A 17,787-nucleotide genomic window follows, 5' to 3' on the forward strand; every position below is an offset into this window, starting at 1 on the left:
CCTTTGTGGATCACCACACAGGTTCCTGGTTACTGCTAGAACAAGGCAGGGATTCTCTGGTATGTGAAGGGAGGATACATGTCCATTGGGGAGATCACATTCCTGTTCTGTACCAACAGTCATCAGTCTGCAGGACTTTAGGAAAGTACTGATTTTACCAATACAGATTTCATCAAATACCTGATTTCATCCATGCAAAAGAATCTTAGAAATCAGCGCATGATGGGGCTTCAACAGGGTACAAGAGAAAATGGCAGAGGCATTTGGGAAGGTATTTTGTGGGTAATCCAATAGCAGCTGGGTACATAAAGCTGAAAACAGAAATTCTGGATGAATGGGAAGAAAGGAATAACCACAATTTCTGTGCCGCAATTGGGGTCAGCTGTGATGGTAAAATAGCGAACACCCAAGATCAAAGGCAGTCCCAGTAAGATTTTGCCCAGTGTTGGTACCTACAGGTTATCAGACTTGTATGCAAGGGGATCAGGAACATCAGCTGTGGATGCTGCCACCGCCAGGGTGTCAGGGTATACATGGGTATATAACCTGTACATTTGCTCTGCATTGAACAGAGGGGATGAGGTACAGAAGAGTCTCCTTTCCCATAGCAGTTGTGGTCCTGCATACAGACAGTGCCAAAACACAAGTGGAGAAATTGAAACAGGTCCTGAAAGTGGGAGGCAAACTTGTGCCTGGAAGTTACTGATGCCCACAGAGATTTCCTCTGCCTGCCTCCTGCTGTGCTCCCCCTGCCCTTATGCCCCAAACTGTTTCCTCCTGCCTGCACAGAGGTGCTTTTCTTGGTTAGCTTGCATGCAGCAATGCTGTGGTTTAAGGCCTGGCTGGCCAGTGCTAGGAGAGTGACGCAAACCTGAAGTGGCAGCTGCAGCATATGAGGTGGAAGTCACTTGCACTTTGCATGTGGTTTCTGTGAGCTTTGTCCCTACATCCCCCACCAAGCTCTTCCCAGATGAGCTCCTTTGCAGATGTGTGGCATGGACAGATCCTTCCTCTCCTCCTGGATGAAGTGGAAAGCTGTCTACCTTGCAGAGGAGAAGGTGAATTTCAAGCAATAGAAATAACAAGTTAAACTGATCTTAAAGAAGTGTCATCGGCATTCAGAGCTATCTAGATTCTCTTCTGAGGAAAGCTCATTTATCAGGACATTAGAAAGTAGCCAGATAAATGCTATGCAGGTCCACAAGGAACACAGTTGGGTAACTTTGATCTTGGAAGCAGAGCACTGAAATGCAGCCAGGCCAATAGTTCTCAGGCAGAGATCTGAGCCTTTGTTTTTAGCTTTTATTTTCAGCTTTGATCTTTGTGTACTGGATGTCCTTGTGTACGCCCTTGCACCCACTCTGTGCTTTATGTTTGCTATTAGTAGCACAGAAATATGGTGTGAAGCAGCTCAGGACAGAGTGACTCGTAGCAACTGTCTGGCTTTTCCCTTCACCTGTACAGGCAGAACAGGCAAGACAGTGTCTCAGCGGGTAAGATGAGTTAAACCATGCACACAGGAAAAGCATATGTTTCGTTCACACCTATCTCTACTACCAGTAAGTGACATCTACCATGTCATTTCCCACAGAGCCTGAGGCTGTAGTCAGCACCTGTGTGTGTGTGACAGCATCCTCACCCATGCAACCTGGTTTGACAAGGTCCCTCTCCCACGTCTGGCAAACCTGCCAGTTATTTAAAGAACCAAAACAAACACGCTGAGGGAGGAGGCGGGTCCAGGACACATCAGCACCCACCACTCTGTGTAGGAAAGTACAGTGTAGCACCGTCCCCCGCACACCCGAGGCTGCCTGGCCCTTGCACACACGTACATGCCCGCATGTGGATTTGCTTCCTCCTGCACTCCTGTGCCCCGCTCTCCCCCCAGACAAAGCAGCCGGGGAAAACGGGCAGGGAGAGCAGCCCCCAGCCCGCCGTCCAGGGGAAGGCTCGCGGGAGCAGGGCGGGCGCCCCGGGGAGCCGCGTCCACGCGTGGTACCAAAGCCCGGCGCGGAGCCGGGGCCGCGGCCGGCGGCGGGGGGAATCCCGGGCAGGCGGGGCCGGGCGCGGCTGAGTCAGTGCGGGCGGGAGGAGGAGCCGCGCCGCCTTAGCCTCTGCGCCGGCCGCAGCTCGCCAGCTTTCCGGCCATGAGTCCCCCGGCGCCGGGGCTCGCCGCGGGGCTGGGGCCGGGGTCGGGGCCGGGGTCGGGGCGGGCGGGCGGCGGCCGCTGAAGCTCTGCGGGATGTCGCGGGCGGCGGGCGGCGAGTGTCGCAAGGAGGCGGCGGGCTGGGAGGGCGAGGAGGGGCAGTGCGACTCGGGCATCGAGTCGCTGCGCTCGCTGCCGGGCGGGCGGGAGACCCCGGCCGCCGCCGAGGAGCGCCTGGACTCCAGCTACGGCTCCGGCGCCTTGCCCGAGCCGCTGCCCGGGCTGCCGGCCGCCTGCCGCGCCGAGCCGCCCTCGCCGTCGCCGTCGCCGTCGGAGGGGCTCAGCCGGCAGCAGCTGGAGGCGCTCACCTACATTTCGGAGGACGGAGACACGTGAGTGAGCCGCGGGCACCCTGCCCGCCGCGCCGCGCCGCGCCGCGGGGAGCCGCGCTCTGCCCCGCGGGTGCCCCCGCACCGCGGCTCCCCGCCCCCTGCCAGCCCTGGGCTTGCCCCCCTCGGCTGCTGGACAGGAGCCAGTGCCGCGGATAAGGAGGTCCTTATCGGCGGTGGTCCCCAGCGGCCGGCTCCTCCCGAGGAACAGCTACCCGGCCAGGCTGTGGAAGACTCCCTGATCCCCTGACCTAGAGCTGCTTGTTTCGGGTCACGCACAGGTGCTCAGCTCTCTGGCATAGACTTGGGTGGGTGACCAACAAGTCACCCGAGGCAGGTCTGGCAGGGCAGACAGGGATAGGCAACCCTGCTCCTCTTCCTCCTCTGTGCCATCAGGGCACAGGCAGCGTGGCACAGAGCAGACACGCTGCAGGAAGCCAATTTCCACTTTGTATGGGGCTACTAGCAACTGGATGGTGGCGTGGGAACAAATCAACCCCCACCCCCTTCTCTGGGGGATGCAAAACTTCATCATCAATGGGACTGGCTTGTCTGTAGGAGATGGCATGTGAGCAAAACCCAAAACAAGATCAGCTATGCAGAGCAAGACCTGGTGACAGCTCTGCTCTGCCTGCAGGTTCTGCTCAGCTGAGCAACCTGTGAACTACTTGTTCTCTGGTCAAAATCATCTTGCTTTGCCTACCCAGCAGCTGAGGGACAGCTCTCTGCAAATTTGTGGTGCAACACTCTGCTAAGGGGCAGTCCTTCTGAATCTCTGTGATGGAGAGAACGAGTTTCTCTTGATGAGAGGGGCTTCCCACATTCGTAATGCCCTCTTGAGGGCAGAAACATCATATTGGAGGTATTTGGGTTGGCTTCTGGTAACTGCATTCAGCTAATCACGTCTCTTTCCTGTTTTACATTCCCTCAACGGAAGATCTTAATCACAAATGAGGGCAGAGTGTGAGTGAAATGTGCTCTCAGCTGAGAAACACAAAGCTTTGACCCAAACCCAGGCCAGAGTTGAATACTGAGTAATGGTGCAAGAGGAAGAGAAACTAAGAGGCACTAGCAAAGCAAGACAGATGAATTCACTGGTGTCCACACAACAGGCTTAAACAGGAGCTGCAAGGAGACTCTGTCCTTGCCTGGTAGAGCACATTTGTCTCTGAGATTGAAGATGAGCTGGGAGCAAGCCCAAGTGTTTATTCCCTGGGTAGTATGGAACCTGTACATCTGCTGATTAGTTCATTAATGTTCACTGTGGGATCTGCTCAGAGGATTGGCTGGAAGTCTCACAGCGAGCAAGGTTAGACTAAACGCAACCACCCACGCTCCCCAGCGAGGCACTCGGATAGCTTTCTAGTGCTGTCCTATCTATATGCTGGCTCTGCAGCTCCCCTGCATGGGAAAATTCGCTAGCTTACACAGCTGTAACTCCAGAGCCAATGTGCACAGAGACAACCACAGGTCTTAATTAGGCCAGTAGAAGTAATGCTACAGGAAAGCTCCCCCAGTCCCGTTATGTTATGTTATGCTGTGCCAGGGCTCACCAGTCCCTGTTCTTTAGTGAGTCCAGTACATGCAGCTGTTTGGAGATGCTTTTCCTGTTTGAGTCTGTCTTGCAAGGTGGCTGAACCCACTGCTTGTCAAACTTGCTTAGCTAGAACATAACGCAAGCATCTAATTAACTAAGGAAACATTAATTGGCGCTGCCTTAGTAACTCTAGGCAGGAGAGGCTTTCAGAGAGCTTTCCAAGTGGTTGCCATCACTCTTCTGTTTTCCCTCATGTATGGTTCAGTTTAGAACAGGAAATCTGTAAAGAGCGAGAGAGGGAGTGAAAAGTCTGCTGTTAGTGCAGCTCGAACAACTTGGGGCTAGGGAGGTCAGTGCAGGGAGTCTGCTTTCCTGAGATCTGCTCTCAGTGCTGGGAAAAGAACATATTCTTGTGGTCAGAGTGGTGAGTTTATGGACTTCTGCCTCTTCTATTCCTGACTTGTCTCCTAACCCTGTGGGAGAAGTAGGCGGCATTTATATTTAGCAATGCTGGACATCCACCACTCCACTCGATGCAGATAGGACTGTGAGCATCCAACATCTCTCTGAACTGCCACCACTTTTCTATGCAAAATAGATTCCTAAAGTCTAAGGAAAAGTCACTCTTCATGTGATTGGAAGTCTCCAGAAAAAAGGGGATCAGATAGCCATAGGCTGCTTCCTTTTCACCTAGCGAGGCAGACCTGACAACTTCTTTTCATCTCAGTTAGCTGCACTTCACCTTGTGTGCCTTGCTTGAATGTCTGCCACAAGACAGATTCAAGACAAGGCTTAGAATCATAGTATCATTGTTTTTTCAGCAGACTTGGGCAATAACACTTCCCTGTAATCATTGTAATTCTGGAAATACAAAAAGTTCAAGGTTTATTTGAACAGTTCCTGTTTCCTCAGCTGCCCTTGCTGATACCGAATGGAGAGGAGCACTAGCACAAAAGGAGCTAATCAAAGTGTTGGCTGCCCATCTGCTCTACCCTTCCAGCATGCATAGCTTCCCCAGTCTTGCCTACCTGTGCCTCCTCCAGACGTGTGTGCGGGAGGGGGTTGTGTTTGTCAGTCTGGCACCTGTGGTAGAAGTATACAAAGTGAAGGTAGAGGGGAGAAGCATGTGCTCAGACAGTTAAAGTCTCAACAGGATCTTCCTTGGGTTACTTCTTGCCACCTCTGCAGGAGAAGAACATTATTTGAGGCAGGATGAAGCAATGGTTCTAAAACTGACTGTTCCTCCCTCAAAATTAGAGGAGTCTGGTTTTGTAGGAAGGAAATTAGCTAACACAGGAGATGTGGGTGTAATGGCCAATGAAATGTGTGGGTACCTCTGAGCAGCCGTCTTCCATGAATCATTTGCTAAAACCCCAAACCCAACCACCCCCTCCCCAGTGCAACTGGTAGTCTCTGCTTTGAGGAAGTCAGGGCTGTAATAACTGGGCAATGGCACATCAGCCTTGGAGCAGGATCAGCAGAGCTGTAATAGCAGGAGAGGTCAAGCAATGCGAGGAAACCTGGAGCGACAGGCAGAGGATGATGGGTGCACTTAGGCCGGCAGTACCCTGGTTATTCCATGGCAGGGTAGAGAGCAAGCTCTGCCAGAAGGCTGCTCTCTTGCCCTCAAGCTCAAACTGTCTCCTTCAAGCATCCGTCTCTTCCTTTTGAACCAGCTCCTTTTCTGCTGAATTGAATCCTGATGAGATTGCTTTGCATGGAAGTGAAGAGAGGGGCTTTCCAGCTGCAGGAATGGCTAACTCCGGGCAGGCTACAGTTTGTTATCATTGTGCCCTGGCCTTCAAACACACTCAACTTTTGTTAAGAGTCCCCAAGGAAACCCCCTTGTTGCTGGCCTCACCAGGCACGAGAGCTCCAGTGTCCTGGGAAAGGGGTGGGTGTAGGGCCATCTCCTGTGGGGTGGGATGGAATGTCACAAGATTGTATGTTGCATTCCAGCACAAGGGAAAACCTCTCCATTTGCTAGAGCTTGTGACAGTTTCTGCCAGCTCTAGAGACAGTTGATTTATCAGTGTGGGAAATTTGGCTGAGCTTCCTCTCTCTAGAACTGTATGTTCTATCTTAACCATGTTTCCCCTTCTTGCTGTCTTGGTCCTTGGGCCATATGCCAGTTTATGTCCTCGGTACCTGATGCCACAGTGATGGACTCCTCGGCAGTGGGCAGCTAGGCACAGTGTAGATGAAGCATTGCAGCGTTTGTGCTGTGAAAGGTTTGATGCTACACTTCTGCAGAAGGGTTGTTGCTTTCTGCATGGGGCTCTCTATGCAAAGTAGCATGGCTTTTCTGCGGGGGTGAAGGTCGAGGGTCCCCAGCTCAGCATCCTTCAGATGGAAAATGGGACAGAGCAGTTTTGGTCAGGCGTATGTGTGTAGGGGGTGGGTTGTGTCTTGGGGAAAGAGGGTGGCAGAGGAAGCCTGACTTCCTCCTTCCACTAGAGACAAGAGCTGCCGTGTCTGCTGATAAGAAATCACGTGCTGGTGACTTGTGGGCTGAGATGCATTAGCAAGAGTTTGGAGAGAGTTAATTAAGTAAATTTTGGTCCCCACAAGAGCTGATGTTCTAGGCTGTCTTTCAAGTGATGGTAACTGGCAATTGTGGTAGTGTAACAGGTTTCTTCTACAGAGCCTTTGCCTGCGTGGGTAGCCATAAAGTACCAAGCCTCATCTTCTAGGGCCAAGAGCCCCTTTTAACAACTGACCAGCATGTGCCAGCCTTAACTCTCCCATTTCATGTAGCCCTGCTCTAGCATTCTTCTCCATTCAGGGAAATAGAGAACTTCCCCATTCAGCCTGTCTGCTCCTGCGTTGCTGCTTGCTCAGAGCCTGGCCTGCTGAATATAGATGTTGCTGAATGCCCTGTACTCTCTAGATCCTTGTGTGTGTGCATGCAGGAGTCACAGGCTTGAGGGAAAACTCAACGTGTGAGAGCAGAGAAGAGAAACCATGGTAAAAGAAAAGAGCAGGGGACTGGAGGGACACACTTTTAGGGGAAGCATTAAAGAAGTCCAATGCAGAGAGCATACCTCCTTGTTTCTGGAAGGACTGGGAGTCCCTTTGCTGAGCTATGTTGGGCTATTGCTGGCTGTCCGGCAATGGGATGGCCATAGTTAATGGGAACTGGGAACTGGTGTCCTGCAGTGGAGCTGAATGGTCTCACAGGGCCTTTCCATGCCTGTTGCCTGCATTCTTGCAGCCTGAGTTTCTCCACTTTGCTTTTGATTAATATACACGTGGCCCTTCTGTCGGATGTGCTGTGTGATTGCCTCATGCTTTGAGGAGGTACCTCCGTATCAGAGGCTGTGGGTCACGTGTGCCAATGGCTGGGCACTCAGTTGACTTCACATTCTCCCTGCTGTTCCATGTACTCAAGATTGGGCATGCAGGACCCCAGCTGGTGCCCTTTAAGAGTCACAGACCTCACACCAGATGTGAGTAGGCATGCAGACAAGGAAGCTCTTATCTCAGGAAATGGTCCTTATGGGACTCAGTCTGGCCTCTCCCCTGTGGAGGCCACATTCTGGGATCTTTATGTCAGGCAGGACCCTTTTCTATGAGTAACTGATCTCCAGGGAGTTCCAGTCCATCCCTATTTGCTCCTTAGCACATTGCCATTGTGGAGGAGAGAAGAAAATGAGGCTTAACGTGTGGCTGGTTGGAGGGAGGAGATCTGCTGTGTCCAGTTCCCTTTGCCTGGACTGTCAGCTCTTGCGCTGTACATGTCAGGATGTGGGTTGGCAAGAAAGGCCTTGGAGCCCCTTAAAGCCAATGCAGGCTGCTCTGGGCAAGGCTCCTTTAGGATGCCTGTCTGCAACTTCTTAGCTGAGTTTTCCCCAGACACCAGAAATTCCTGCATGTTGCAGGGTCACACACATGCATAACACTTGATGTGACACGGGTAAGTCCTCTTAGGTAGGGATTGGTCCTCTGAGGTAGGGTTTTTTCCCTGTCCTGATGACTTCAGTCTGGCCTAGAGGAAGTTTCTTCAGACTTTCCGCCTGTCCAGATTTACCTTGGAGCTGGGGAGAGACACAGGGAACTTCGGCACAAAGGAAAGGAAAGAATGGCTGGAAATTTCCATGCCCTGGGTTGCAGAAGCCTGTTGCCTGGTTATAATAGATGAGGGCTTTGGGTCCTTGCACTCTGTGGATGGGCTTGGATGCTGAGCTCAGCTGAATTAATGAAGAAAGGTTTGATTTGCTGTTGTTATTACTTTTTTTTTTATCCAATGTGGATAAAAGAGGAGCCAGACTTGACTGCGTAGGAAGAGAGGATGTGGGGTCTGAGCTGTGAAAGTGGTTATACTGTGTTCTTTTCAGTGAGCTATGTAGGATGATCTCTGCTCCCCAGAGATGGGAAATCCCACTGATTAGAGCAGATGCAGGGGTGGAAGGGGAGCCCTGTGAGATCCTAGACCCAAAGCTTATGCCCCATTAAAAGAACAATCCTGTGTCAGCGAGGAAACACATGCAGGGCTGTAAATGATTATTAAGAGTGTGTTGTACAGGCTCTGGCAAAGCCCAGGCACTGTCCTCTTGGAAGAGGCTATTCTGACCTGAAGATACCTGTGTGTGTACAAAAACTGTAGGAGGGTATTTTTAGTCCTTGATGAGCAAGAAGGGGAATCTGGTCTGTTTGAAATGGAGTTGTGTCGGCCAGTGAGCCTTTCAGGTTGTTTCCTGGTTTTACTGCAGTCCTTCATCTCACTTCTCAGCCTATGTCCATGAAACTAGCTTCATCCTCCTGGTCTGGGATGGGCTGATCTGCTTTCTGATTTGCGCCATCCCTCTGGTGACTGGACTGCAGGTCAGACCTGTTGTTTTGAAGAGGGTAGTCCAAATGCACCTGATGTTTAGTATTCCTGTGATCTGGGGCCCGCCATTCGCTCAAAACGCTCAAACCTGTGGGTGCAAGTCCAGAGGCTGTGAGATGGGGGCTGCAGTATGTAGGTGAGTCGCGAGGCACCTCCATTTCTCCTCCTTCGTTTCCCCCACCTTGGTATGTATCTGAAAAACAAGATGCCTGCTGCCCTATCTCAGTGCCTCTCCTGTCAGCCAGTCTCCCGTAGCCCTCATCCACCACCTGCTGCCCTCATCTGCCGGCACTGAAAACATACCTTCTGCAGGGTGACACAGGAAGGAGGAGGCTGTCTCCTGTCTGTCGATTGCTTCCCAGCTCCCTCTTTTCCCCAGGAGCAGCAGGCTGGGAAACAGAGTGGTGCTGCCCAGGCTAGAGTTCGGGCCATTCAGATCTCCCCTTTCTACCTCACTGTATCTCCCCACCTGCCTTTCCAGCAGTGCTGCCAGAGGAGCTGGGGAGTTAGTTTTCAGTGAGGTGTCTGAAGACAGCAAATCTGAAGCATTCACCAGGGAGTGATCCCTCTGTGCTCTGGCTGACAGAGCTTTGCTTCCTGCTAGCCATGGCATCCTCCCAGGGCCCCTCAAATAACAGATGTGTGCTGCCTTGGGGAGGAAAGAAGGAACCTGCAGAAGTGCATATGTGGAACCCAGGCCAGAAGCCGAGAGCATGAGAGTAAGGCTACAGCTGGCTGGGATCAGTTGCTTCCTCGGAGCTGTCAGAGGAAAGCTGGAACAGTTTTAACAGGACAGGACAGAATTGCATTTGCATGGGGAGAGGAAGGGATCCCAGGGCTAGGCTAGCAGGGGGCTGCAGGGCAGGATGGTGCTGTGTTTCCTGAGCCTTCTGGCAAAGGTTCATGCTGGTCTCCAAGGAAGTGGTTAGCAGGGCCGGTTAACTGGCTGGAACAGGAGAGCAGGATTAGTGTGGAATTCCCCTGCAGTTTTCCTCTCTGCTATCTCTCCTCTATATTGCTGCTGATGCCATTTCCTCCCGTCTCTTGTGTGAACTGTTTGCATGATTTCCTACCCATCTGCTTAGAGAAAGTGAGGAGCCAGGAGCAAATTCTTCCTGCTATGGCCTGCAGACATTGAGTTTATCTGGAAAGGGAGAGAAATTTGTCAGATTGGATGCTTGATCTCTTTTCCTAGATCCTTCTAGTATGAGTTGATGAAGGGAGAATCTGCTCTGAGAGACAAGGTTTCTTACCCAGTGGATGGGGGGATCTCCATGGTCAGCTCTTTTTCCAGAGGGAGGAGAAAAAATACCCAGGGAACTGAAGTAACTTCACCAGTTCTATTTGTGTGACAGAGCTGAGTGTCACCCTTAGCCCATTCTCCATGCCTTTAGTTGCAGGCACCCTCAACAGATATGGACACTTTTCCTACCATGCATTTCAGGTAACTTGCAAGCCTGGGAGCTGGACAGTACTGTGAAATGGGCTGTGCTTCATCCAGGACCACCTTGGATATGGCAGTGCTACGTGTTCAGACCTGGGACCATGTTCACCCCTAGGGACAGCTCTGACCCTTTTGCTCCAGGATCATGGATATCTTTCATGATGGCTAGATCATCTTATGCCATGGCTGCTTTCTATCCATGGACTTTTGCAATTCAGAGCACTTAAAGAGTGCCCTTGTCCCAGGATGGAGCAAGTGAGCAAGCAGAGAAGCTGAGGATGGACCCAGCAGTCCACCCCTAGGTTGGCCATGCTGCCCTTGCTACAGCTCCTCTGTCTGTTGCCCTTTTCAAAACTCCCTGCAGCCCTTTCCAGAAGTCCCCACTGCCCTTCCCCCGTGGCTGCAGGCATTAGCATGAGGAGAGAATGAGCAGGGAAGTGGTACAAGGCAGAGGAGAAGCGTGTGGGCGGCTGAAGGAAGGGCAGAGGTCTTAGCATGGTGTATGGCAGGGTAGAGGGCTTCTTCTGGCAAAGGCACTGGGCTGGAGTTGGATGAGGAGGGGTGTTTAGCAGCCAGTGGAGATGTCTCCATCCCCACTTCCCTGGTTTTGTGGCTCAGCTGCGAGCACTGCATGCCAGCAGGTAGCAGTCTGACGATGGCCTGGCCTTGCGGCTGCCATGCCAAAATGGGAGTTGTGCTTCTAGCCTTGGCTGGGATAAAGCAGGGATTCACATGGCATGTGTGCCTCATGTCTCCTGGCATTAGGAGGTTTACAGGTTAGCAAGAGACAGTCCAAAATCCTGGCTCACGTTACTATAATGCATCCATCCATGGCAAAGAGTCCCGCTGCCCGTGTGTGCACGTGCACACATACACACACGCACCCACACACGCACAGTGGGCTCATTCCACTCTGGTGGCTGCTCTGTGGTTCCCTTAAGTAGCTCCTGGCTCTTGCACCCATTTCAGGAAGTCAAGGCCTGGCAACAAGGAAAGAGGAGAATTAATGCAGAAATGAGAGCACAGGAGGAGGCTGTGTCTGGATTGTGAAGGAAGTGGGGGAACAGAAGGGGAAACCAATCCTTTGAAGCAGGCACGTCCCAGCTTCAAGGTGAAAACCTGGGCTCTGCCTAGGTGGGAAAAGTCAGCCATTGTATAACTGTTAATGTTTCTGTAGCATAGATGTCCAAACTTGCTAGTCCTTGGCTTCAGCTCTGGGAGCTAAGCCCAGATCTCCTGGCGCTCAGCCACCTTGTTGAACTGCAGAGCCACCAAAGCCAGGAAGAGTGAGGTGCTGGCAGTGGAAGCTGCCTGGGGTTTCCACCTCACGCGTCTGACTGCCCCACCTGCCCCATGTGATGATGTGGGCAGGACGTGGGGAGCTGCTGAAGGGACCGGGGGATTCCTGGGGTGAATGGAGGTGTGAGGCTCACTGCAGCAGGGTGCAACCCTGGTGTACATTCTCTCTTGGTGCAGCTCTGTCCCCTGGGAGCCGAGTTTGGCTCTGGAAAGTGAAAGTAGCAGAGGCTTAAAGTTCAACCTGAATTGCCTTGGAAAGTCCCCTGCCTGAGCAGTCTTATCTGTCCTATACCTGAAAAAAAAGGCATATCCTGTAGCTTCCTCCAACGTGTGGCACTTGGGAGTGGGTCTGGAAGAACAGGGGCTGTCCCTGAAAATGGGCAAAGGACACCTCGGCACAGGTGCCACAGGCTTGTCTGATTGAAAACCTGTTAGGGAATCTCCCCGTCCTGATTTACCAGGACTAGGAAAAGCGAGAAAGCACTGGGGGAGAGCTGTGCCACCACGTGAGTTTTGCAGCTGGCTCCCTGGCCCTGCCCCTACCCTGCAGCCCCTGCCAGCCTGGACCCAGGCCCCCTTCTTGCTCCTTGTTCCTGCCCCATGGCCTTCCACCAGCCCAGCCCTGGGCCCCCCGGCTTGGCCCCTGCCCCATGCCTGCTGAAGGATGCTGCCTCCTGCCCGTGTGGCCCCCGAGCCAGGCCCCTGCCCTATCTCGTGGGCCCCCTGTCCCTGTCCCAGGGAGCGCTGGCGGCAAGGGGGCACCCCATGGCCTTGTGGAGGCAAATGTGGGTGGCCTCTCCTTCCAGCGGGGAATTCCCTGCCTCTGCGTGACCTGGGGCTTCCCCGGGGACGCAGCGTTTCAGGCACAGCCTCTCCCCTGGCGGCAGGGCGAAGAGGAACATGTTTGCTTTGCAGCCGAAAGGGGGGCTTGGCTGAGGGTCTCTGGGGTCCCAGGCACTGGCCTGGCCCTTGGGCAGTGCTTTGGAGGAGGCGGAGCTGCAGCCCTGCCGCTTCTCTCCTCCGTCCCTTCACCTCATGCATCCTGGCCCCACAGCTCGGGCCTCCCCCTTGCCCTGCTGTGGGGAGGCTCTGGGTTAGCGACCTGCGGGGTGCCCTCTTTATCTTGGCCCAGGAGCAATTGCTCTTGTTTTTCCTCATGCCGCGCTTCCTTGTCAGCGGCAACCGGACAAGGAGTGGAGCCCGTGCTGGGGAGCGTGTGTCATGAAGATAAAGGACTTCTGGAGGAGCTGGCCCTCGGGCTGCTCAGCGAAGCCATGTCCTTCCCCTGCAGCTGGCTAGAAGGCGGTCCCTGGCCCAACTTCACCTTCTTAGGGCTAATATTGCTTTTTTTTTTGATGTGTGAAGGGAGGCTGGCTGGTCCCTCACAGTTGCTGGTGGCACCTGGCTCTCAGGAAAGCCCATCGCTGGGGTGTCTGGCCAGGGCTGCCAAGGATGTTCATCCCTTGGCCCTGCCTGCCTCTGTCAAGCAGCGTGGGTGGCACGAGCTCAGTTAGAGCTCGGCCTTCGGTTGGAGCTGATCCCCGTCGGAGATAAAAGCGACCGCAGGGCCCAGCCCGGTGAGGAGGCAGCGCGAGGCTCATCTCTGGCATGAGCCCGCAGAGCGGGAGCTGACGCCCGCTCGCCCTGGTTGGCGCCCCTTGGGCGCGCGCGTGCCCGCGAGCTCAGCCCGCAGCCCGGCGCGCGGACGCGGGCGCCTGCTGCCGAGCGGCCTTTGGGTGCGGGCCCTGGCGGCGCGGCCCCGGCGCAGCGGGGCAGCGGGGAGGAAGGCTGGGCAGCAGAAGCACGGGGCTGCTTGCTGGCGGGCTGGAGCCCCATAGGTTAACAGCGCAAGCTTGGAAATTCCCTCCCGGCTCGCTTCTGTCTCTCTCTCGCTTCTGTTCTGACTGCGCCGAGGACAGCGAGGGCCGGCGTGAAACTCGCCCAAGCGCAGCTTGCAGGCTCTCGCTCGCGGGCCTCGCGGTGGGGCAGAGGAGGGGGAGGGCAGGCTGGAAATAAAGCCTCGGGCTGCGAGGCCTCAGCCTGCGCAGCCATGAACGCCGGGTCCGGAGCAAAGGTGCTCCCTGCTGGCCCCCCGGCTCCGTCGAGTACGCTGAAGCTGCCTAGTGCCGGTGTCCCTCTGCGTGCCGGCCCTGCCGCGCCAGAGCCAAAAGGGAAGGATGCGGATGAGAGGAAATCGGTGAGGACTGGCAGATAGCTTGGCGCGGGGCCTGCGCTGTGCAGGTGATCTTGGGGCGCTGCCAGGCTCCTGCCCAGCTTTTGCTGTCTGCCTCTGCGGAGGGGAAAGCAGAAGTGTGGTGTGCGGCTGGCGGTAGGGGAAGTGGAATTCCCCTGGCAGCTGCCAGAGTCCAAGCCTCCAGTTCCCTCCGCGGCAGCCAGGCCCAGCCCACGGGCTCTGCAAAACAGATCCTGGGCTCCTAGGACTTCCTCGGTTTGGAGGCCTGGCTTTGGGCAGCTCGCACTCGGCTTGAGTCCTGTGCACGTTGTGAGGTTGGAGGAGGACCCTTTAGCTGCTCAGAGGGGACAGAAGGGTCACGTTCTGCTGTGACAGTCAGGCTGAAGGTCTGCCCAGGGGAATCTCAGGCTGCCTTTCTGTCTCGCTACTGAGCTTTAACTGAGAGAGGGCAAGATCGTGGAGATCTGATTTGCTGGGAAGGGTAGATGGCTGGGAGCAAGGTGAGAAGATTATTTCTCCATGAAGCACTGGAGGATCTTTGCTTTTGATCATGACACTCATCACGATATATATTTCCCTTCTGTAGGTTGATTCATCTGGCCATTATCCACTGTGTCCCAGAGGTAGCTCTCTGCTGCATTGCTCAACTGCCCAGAGAAGTGCTGGAGATCCAGAATGACCTTTTCCAGGTGTGCAGATATAATGAGGAAGGAAGGTGGTGCCACAGGCTGCTCCCTGAATAGGTGCCAAATCTGTCTGTCCTTTCCTAAAGGCTTTCCCCATCTCCTTCCTCCAGAGCAATGAAGGTCCTATGTGAGCAGTCTCTTTTGGGGGAGGGGAGAAGTCTGTGGGAAATATCTTGAAAGGGGGATGACAGCACCCAACACCACACGGTGAAAGGGGTGCCCATGCAGGCCCCTTACCACATGCACACCTGGGCAGGTGTCAGATAGCGGGGGCCCTGGGACTTCACAGACTCCCCCAGAGGGTGGAGCAGCCACAGCATGACCATGGTAGAGTAAATAACCTAGGACAGATCTGCCTGTTGGGATCAGCAATCTGTATGGGCGATCCCAGAGCTGAGGTGCAGGGAGCAGCTGGACAGCAAATCTTTTGCAGCCTCTCTACAACAGCCACACTTAGCCCTGGGACAGAGAACCGCTCCTACGCAGCAGCCTGCCCACACTCCTGTGGTGGCTAGTGTAGGTTGGCATTGCTGAGCAAGCCTGTCTGGCCTGCTGGAGATCCCCCACTTCCTAATTTTTGTCCCCACATCCTCACTAGACTCCGCTCCACTTAGCCGTGTACCTGGAACAGCCCAGCGTGATCCAGGCACTCATCCACAAGGGAGTCAACCCCAGCCTGCAGGACCGCAATGGCAACACCCCACTGCACTTGGCCTGTGAGCAACAGCAGGTGCAGTGTGCCCAGCAGCTGCTGCAGGGCACAGCCCTCACAGATGACACAGCCGAGCTCAGTGGGCACCAGCAGGACCTGCAGCTCCAGAACTGGCAAGGTGAGTGAGACCTGCGGGCAGCCCAGACCTGCAGTGGTGGGTGCAAGTGCCAGGCATGCATCTGGAGCTGCAGGGGGTGTGTGCAAGGGGGGCCAGCTGCTGTGTCTGGGTCAGAAACTGGATGTTGCATCTGTGGTAATCTGGGTGCCTAACAGAGTGGGCTTGGAGCTGGGCTCAGTGTTCTTCAGGGTGACCTGCAGTGACCATGGCACTCTCTCCTGTCTTTCCACCGCAGGCCTAGCCTGTCTGCACATCAGCACCTTGAAGGGGAATATCCAGATGATGTCTCTGCTGCTGCAGAGCGGGGCCAACATCGATGTTCGGGTAATGTTGGACATGGTGCCTAGGCACTGCTCAGTCAGGCTCCCTTTTGCATCTGCAGTCCTGTGAACTCCCTCCAGTCTTGGGGCTGGCACTGCCAGGCAGTGTCAGGATTGCTGTGGGGCTTGAAAATGCCAGATTTTGAGGGAGAAGAGAAGAAAGCCTTTTAGGGGCTATCAGGTGGCAAGGGGAGATTTGGCTGCATGACTGCAGTCAGGGCAGGGGCCTGCCTTCTTTTTGCCCAGCCAAGGGGGTGCAGATGGGTTCAGGGAGGCCCATCTGAGGGGACTTTGCACCCATGTCCTTGTCATCTGCTTGTTCCAGGAGGGCACGAGCGGGAAGACCCCATTGCACCTGGCTGTGGAGTGCCACAACCGCAGGGCTGTTCAGTTCCTGCTGCACAACGGGGCATATGTGGATGCCCAGATGTATAATGGGTGCACCCCGCTGCACCTGGCCGTGGGCCGGAAGGATGCTGCCATTGCTGCCATCCTCTCGCACTCTGGGGCTGACACCCTGCTGAGGAACATGGAGAACGAGACAGCCCAGGACCTCGCTGATGGCAATGATGATGTGAGTCTGCGAGTGGGGAGGGCTTTGGTTCTGGGAGCATGTAGTGGGGTGTAGGAGTCAGCTGATTTGGATCATAGATGAAGGCAAGCTCCTGCTTCACTCCGGGTCCTCACAGGCTCTCACAGGACTTTCTAGCCATGTCCATCCCAGCCTTCCCTACTGGGTTGCATGTATTTGCACTGGGGGACAGTGGGGTGGCTGCCTGTGGCCTTCAGCTCTAGGGGAAGCCCAGGTGTGGTTTCTTGGCATTTCCCTGGGGAGGTGGGAGTCTGCAAGGGTTGTTGGGCAGTTCTGGGCCCCTACCCTGGCTTGGTGGAGACATGACCCTGGATCCTTACACCTCTGCAACCTTGGCCTTTGCAGCTCCTTGCCTTGCTGCCCTTCGATGATCTGAAGATCTCGGGGAAGCCTGTTGTGTGCTCTGAATGAGTGGCTGGACATCTTCGACCCGTGGGACTGCCTCCTCCCTCCATGCTGTTGCCCTGATGCCCACTGGGACATTGTCTGCCTGCAGTTCAGCGGGTGCAGAGCCAGCTTGGGAGACATTATTGCCCCTTGCCCCCCTTGGTGGCCTCGGGCTGCCTTCACGCATGGAAGAAGGTGGCACTATGAGCACTACAGAAGGGGATATTTTCCTTTAGGATTTCTGCTTGGCAGGGTCTGTGCTGCAGACCAGCAGGACTGAATTTCCTGTCTCTGCCATGAAGCTGAATTGTAGGGGTCTCCAGGCTCCAGTTTACCCTGGGAAGGAGCAGGAACAGACTCCTTTCCACACCGTACAGTGGATGGAGCATCCTCTAGCACCCCTGAACACTATCAGAATAAGTGTGGGGTGAAGAGAGTTAACACTCTAATAAATGTTTGTTCTTGCTGCGGGTGCTTGAGGTCTCATGTGATCTAACACACTCCACTCTCCTGCAGCATCAGAGAGGCGAAAAATCACCTTGGGCCACTGGCCACGTGAGGGCTCCAGATGTTTCTCATCCTGCCCTAGCCCGCCTGTTCCCTTGGGTCTTGCTCCCTTCCTCGCGCAGCAGCACGTGAGCAGGAACCCTGGCACTGCCTGCAGAGGAAGTTGGCAGGAAGGCACAGAAATGAGGAGGAAAGCAGGAGAGTCCCTGCTTGCAGAGCCTTTCCAATGTTCAAGGCCATCCCTGGGGGATCCCAACCGGGCATTGCATTCCTGTGCTGTCCCACCAAGCCTTCTGGCATGGGAGCTGAAGACAGTCTATAGAAGTACTGGAAGACCCAAGTTATTGATTCTTGCTTCTGCTATCACGACTGACACTTGCCTTACTGTGCCTTAACTTCCTCCTTGGCAAAGAAGCTGGAGAGATCCTGATCCACTTCCTGGCTTGGGAGGAGAGGATGTTTAAAAATTTAGGGTTATCTTCCCACCCCACCTGCTGTGCAGCTCACCACCCTTCCCTGCCCCTCCCCAAGTGAGAGGAGCACGTGCGAAGAAGCATTAGGGAACCCATGACCGAAGGTGCTGTACGAACGGAGCTGCTGAGCATGTCTTACGCCCCTCAGCCGC

At 54.7% G+C, this 17,787-nt stretch overlaps 1 protein-coding gene across 1 annotated transcript; it reads left to right on the forward strand.

The window, feature by feature from the left end:
• The first annotated feature begins 2,242 nt into the window (after positions 1-2,242).
• NFKBIE (NFKB inhibitor epsilon) lies at positions 2,243-17,264 on the forward strand. The gene is made up of 6 exons (XM_062573618.1): positions 2,243-2,538; positions 14,427-14,529; positions 15,125-15,356; positions 15,592-15,680; positions 16,002-16,250; positions 16,614-17,264. Exons 1-6 carry the CDS (start codon positions 2,243-2,245, stop codon positions 16,677-16,679), a joined length of 1,035 nt encoding a protein of 344 aa, XP_062429602.1. The 3' UTR covers positions 16,680-17,264.
• The last annotated feature ends 523 nt before the right edge of the window (positions 17,265-17,787 follow it).

Source organism: Rhea pennata, chromosome 3, assembly GCF_028389875.1.
Source record: "Rhea pennata isolate bPtePen1 chromosome 3, bPtePen1.pri, whole genome shotgun sequence".
Taxonomy (NCBI): domain Eukaryota; kingdom Metazoa; phylum Chordata; class Aves; order Rheiformes; family Rheidae; genus Rhea; species Rhea pennata.